Source organism: Pinus tabuliformis, chromosome 9 (genome assembly GCF_031772625.1).
Source record: "Pinus tabuliformis cultivar Carrire ecotype Pingquan chromosome 9, CPIR1, whole genome shotgun sequence".
In the NCBI taxonomy this organism is placed as follows: Eukaryota; Viridiplantae; Streptophyta; class Pinopsida; order Pinales; family Pinaceae; genus Pinus; species Pinus tabuliformis.
The window spans coordinates 1603743545-1603749055 of NC_142307.1; the positions used below are offsets into that span (position 1 = coordinate 1603743545).

The following is a 5511-nucleotide window of genomic DNA, read 5'->3' on the forward strand; positions in this document are numbered from 1 at the left end:
TTATTTGTTCGTTTGAGTTATATTTTCTTATAATCAAGACTAATGTCAAGCAACAAATAAAAGAGTACACAAGATGTAGGCATGCTACTAGGGAAAAACCCCACTCTAGGGGAAAATCCAGTCAAAATTTTTCCTTCAATAGATTCAAGATGAGACGACCAAGACCCTTACAACTTAGACTTGAGAATTCCACCATCCATCAAGTCAACCTTGTCATTATTCAGTTCAATAACTCTTGTAGTAGTCATTCTTCTTCACACTTAGATCCTTGCAATGGCACCAAACTACTATCAATGTGATAGCACTAGCATCGAGACTGTGATAGTAGCGAAATACTCGAGAACCAAGACTTCATTATTATGATGACATCAAGACATTCACGAACTTGTGGAAGCACCAAGCTGTGGTAACCCTGAACTGTGATCTCTTTACCCTATCCGAGCTCCTGTAATTAAACTGAAACCTTATCTCTGAAATTCCTTGTCCAAATTTATGTGATCACCGCAAAACCTCTTTGAAAATGTGAGCTCTAAAACTGTGATTTATGTGAAGTACTTAGGTTGATATATATAGTTGTTACCACATGAAAATAGGCCGACACGTAATCATGAAGAGTTGTGTCACTGGTATTGAGCCAACATGTATAGTCAAACAATTGTGTAGACCGACATGTGATCATCTTATGGAAGCCGACTTGATGGAGATTATTTCAACAACAAGGAAACTTCGATCGATGGATGAGTCTAAACAAATTGACTTTGACAATAACCTAAAGCTTGCAATGGAAGCTTGACCTATACATTTGACCCAACCATGAAACCCATGCTTTAATAAGTCAATTCAATAATAATAATAAATATTTTTTCTTTTCTTTGAACACATATATTACATTTTGACTTCAAGTACAATTATGAACACTGAACATAATTACATTTTCCAACTGCAAACACCTTTGGTGTAAATATAAACCAACCTAAATCCATCTTAACTCTGGATCTACCAAGGGAAGAGAGTGATCAAATCTCTTTTCACTCTAAATGAGGTTTGATCCTTCTTAGTGCTTGGTAGATCCAAAGTTAAGATGAGTATAGGCCAATTTAATTTCCCCTTCTAATTAGGCTATATTCCACACAAATATCATGGGTCCTTTTTTTTATTAGGGTTATTTTTATTTTTTTTTATTCTTATTTTTATTTATTTATTTTTATTTTATTTTGATGGAGTTAAAATGTTTACATTACATTAATTTTATTTATTTGTTTTTATTTTTATTTTTATTTTATGTAATTTGACTTAGTCAAAATGTTAAACATTACATTACAATGTTTCTACCAGAATATTTTTTTGTTTTGTGATTGGGATAGGTTGAGAAAGGGGGAAGGAATGAAGCGCTCTGCAACCTCAGCAATGGAACCACGCTGACAGGGGTTTGCAGGCCGTCCCACGGCCCTGCAAAACCCCACCCTCTCCCGTACCAGCTCCACCCTGGACCGCCCTCGATATCTGTGCGGGCAGCTGGCTCACCCTTCCCGCGCCCGTGACTTTATCTCTTACGGTTTTAACCCTCCCCTCAGTTTTTACCCTCTTTTACCTCGGTTTTTTTCCTATCCCTGATCTTCTGCTCTCCACTGCATCGGAACGGCGCCCATCCGGATCGGTCGACAGCTTGCGAAGGCGACGTTTACAAAGCGGTTAGTGGAGAACGGCCGCAGTTACACTTCCTGATCGGGCTCTACAGGTTTTCCTTCTGTTTCCGGTGAACCCCAAGCGGTTATCTGGCATCGAGGAGGGTTTTGGACGGTTACCATTTTTCGTGGGAAGCAGGAAGCAGCTGCCGACATGGATTCGGAGGATGTGGACTACTCGGGGTCTCCGCTGGCCGACAGCTCAATCTGGCGGTCCACGTTTTCTTCTTCTGGGGGTATGCTCAATGGAAGCCTGTCTGTTGGCTTGGAAAACGTCTCCCCCCCCTCTGACCCAACTCCCCCATCTGAATTTTTTCCAGGTGAACCCTCCTCCTGGAACACTTTCGCAGTCCCCTCCCCGGCTACTTTGGGTTTTTTGGCTGATTGTATTCAACCCTCCCCGATCGGAGTTCCTCCCCCACTTTCGGACCCCCCATCCTTCGTCCCTCCACCCGTTATCCAGGCGGCGACCCAGTTCCCTCAGGTGTCAAACCCCCCCTCCTCGGTTTCAAACCCTCCATCGGCACCCTCCGCCCCCTCTGGCAGCTATCACACGGTCCCTCCCCTCCCTGAAGCATTTCCCCCCCCTGAATCTACCCCCCTCCCCACCCCTCCTGTTCCTCCCCCGGTGGGCTCACAGTCTACTGCTATCCCGGGCCGTATGTCCTCCAGGCCTGCCAAGAAGCAACGTTGCCTAAAATCAACGGCGGAAGATGCTTTTCTGCGGCTGGAAGAAGATATCCGCTGGGGGGAAGCCATGGACCTTGCTGACTGCGTCCTAGTGGGTCGAATCAAGGGCAGGCATGTATCGGCTGCAAAGCTAAAGGAATGGGCGACTGAGATATGGGGACAATACCTGGTGGACATTCCTACGGTCCAGACTTTTGTGCGTGGGTGGTTCGCACTCAAATTCGCTCGGGCGGATCACACGAGCTGGGTCCTTTCATCGTTTTGGCACTTTGAAAAGGCCCCGGTTCTTCTCAAACGATGGACGCCATTATTCGACCCGGAGACGGAGATCATCGGCATAGGGCCTGTTTGGGTCAGACTACCAGGCTTGCCGCTGCAATACTGGTCAGAAGATATCTTTAAGAGGATAGGCAATGCACTTGGCACCTTCATGGAATCTGATAAATCCTATCTAGCAACGGGCGCATTGGCATACGCAAGAATCCTTGTGCACATGGACACCAGAGGAGGGGTGCCAGAAAACATCAACATACATTGGAAATCTTCTTCAAGAACACAGAAGCTGGACTACGAAGGCCTCCCCTACAGATGCAGGAGATGCCACCAAGTGGGTCACCTTTACAAAGACTGCCCCCTCCTTCAGAAGGTTGAGCAGACGGCACCTGGTTTGGATCCGCACACGGCAGGAGGACAGCCAAGCCCCCCTGGGGAAATGGCGCGCAGAATGGACCATATCATCACTTCTGACACGGTGGAGGCTCCCCCTGCTCCTCGGCGCAAGAAGCAAGGCTCAAATTCGGCTCGGCCTCCTTCTCCTCCCCTGACACGATCCAGAGCTGCGAAGGGTGCGGTCTTCTCCTCGGGTACGTCCTCTATTTCGTCTGCCTCTGTTTCTCATATTGCATCTATGTGTTTATCCACTGTGGGTATGCCTCCTATTAATGTCCCTTCCCCCCTCCTCCCCATCTGCTCTCGACCTCGTAAGGGTTTCAAACCCCCCCCACCTCCCTTCGCTATACGTCTCCTGCCCCATTCCAAGAGCCCCGGGCTTCCCCATCCCCTCCCCCTCCCCTTCTTTTCCCCACAACTCCTTCCCCTCACCCTGACCTTCTGTAAACTCCTCTCCTCGGTACTCCACCCGCTCGACCACCAAACTTCATGTCCCGGATTCCATAGGGCTGGCGGTGGAAGCCCTTGTCCTCTCGCCTAAGCAAGGGAGGGGACGACCTTCAGGCATGACCATTGCTCGAAAACAAATGGAGGATGAGATCCTTTGTGGCAAACAACAAACTCTCCACAGGGCCCTTAGAGCACAGGACACCCTCCACCACCCCCCTCCATGATATTTTTGTCTTTCAACTGTAGAGGGCTGGCCAGCCCTGATAAAAAATTGGCCCTAAAGCGTCTTCTTCTTTCAAACCCAGTGGATATTATCTTCCTTCAAGAGACACTATGTAAAGCAGACACTGCAACCTCCCTTCTAGATTCATGGCTACCGGGGTGGTCCTTCACAGCCATTGATGTGTCGGGAAGATCAGGAGGCATTGCCATTGGTTTTAAGAACAACTCTATCAACATCAAAAGCATATGGGGAGGAGTGGGTTTTCTGGGGGCTGATATTTATGCAAAGGACATGGAGGAAAATCTCAAAATCATAAATGTTTATGGCCCCTGCCAAAACAGAGAGCTCTTCTGGCATAAGCTTCTGGGATCCCCGCTCCTACTAGATGAGAATATTATCTTGGGGGGTGATTTAAATTTCTCTATGGGTTTCTCTGAATCCTGGGGTCACCAGGCTCAAATCGACCCTCTCTCCGATTTCTTCAGTCAACTGCTTGAGGATTTTCACTGGATTGACCTCCCCTCCGCAAAAGTCCAGTACACATGGAGGAACAACAGAACTGGGGACCAAAGCCTAGCCAGGCGGTTGGATCGATTTATCATTAAAGAAGGTCTTTGTAATCTACACCCTAGAGCCAGACAATGGGTGGGAAGTGGAGGGATCTCGGACCATAGACCGATATATTTGGAAATGAGTGCAAGACAACAGCCTAAAAAAGCCCCCTTCAAATTCAATGCAACTTGGCTGCGGGATCCCACCTACATCAAGCAGATAACGGACTTCTGGAACGCACACCCGATTAGGGTAGATGAAGACCCAGCTATTGGTTTCATCAGAAACCTCTCAGAGCTCAAAGGGGTTTCAAGAGAATGGGCAAGAAAAAAGAGGCAACAAGATGATCAAACTATTTCCCAAGCGGAACAAGCTATTGAAGCCCTCGAATCAGGCTCAGATGGTACATTCCTGTCCCCTGATCAGAAATACATGTATGAAGACCTCATTAAAAAGAGGACTCAGATCCTCAGAGACAGGGAGGACTCCTGGCGACTCAGAAGCAGAGCAATCTGGCTCAAGGAGGGAGATGAGAACACAAAATTTTACCATCGGTTTGCAAATGGTCGGAAGGCAATCAACACTATCTAGGAACTACAGGATGAGCAAGGATATAGGGTGAGCAGGCATGAAGAACTTGCACACCTGGCCACTACTCATTTCAGAAATATATACAGGGCCCCAGAACAGGCAAGTCTCCTTGAAATCATGAGGGTGGCAGAACACTTTCCTAGGTTTGTAGATGAGGAGGATGCAGATGATCTTACACAAGATATCTCACTGGAGGAACTAGAAGCCACCATCAAAGGTTTTCAGAAGGATAAAATCCCGGGACCGGACGGCTGGACCATTGAATTCTACTCAGCATTTTTCGAGTTGCTGGGAAAGGACATCCTCAATGCTTTAAATCACTGCAGCCAAATTGGATCTATCCCTTCCAGCATTAAAGCCACTTTCATAGCCCTAATACCTAAATCTGATAAACCTGTGTCCTTTGATGAATTCAGACCAATCTCGCTCTGCAATTGCCTCTATAAGATATTGGCCAAAATTCTTGCAAACCGAATCAAGCCCATACTCTCTGCCCATATTTCCTTAGAACAATTCGCTTTTCTCCATCGACGACAGATCCACAAAGCAATTGGCACTACCCAAGAGCTTCTTCACTCTATGCAAAGCAAAATGCTGAAGGGTATGATCCTTAAGGTGGACCTATCAAAAGCTTTCGACAGGGTAAATCTG

The 5511-nt window shown here is 46.9% G+C and overlaps 1 protein-coding gene across 1 annotated transcript; it reads left to right on the plus strand.

Moving 5' to 3' along the window:
• The first annotated feature begins 1839 nt into the window (after positions 1–1839).
• On the plus strand, positions 1840–4860 carry LOC149154905 (uncharacterized). Its single transcript, XM_089444249.1, has 2 exons — positions 1840–3301; positions 3800–4860. The coding sequence occupies exons 1-2, from the start codon at positions 1840–1842 to the stop codon at positions 4858–4860; spliced, it is 2523 nt and encodes an 840-aa protein (XP_089300375.1).
• Positions 4861–5511: the final 651 nt, after the last annotated feature.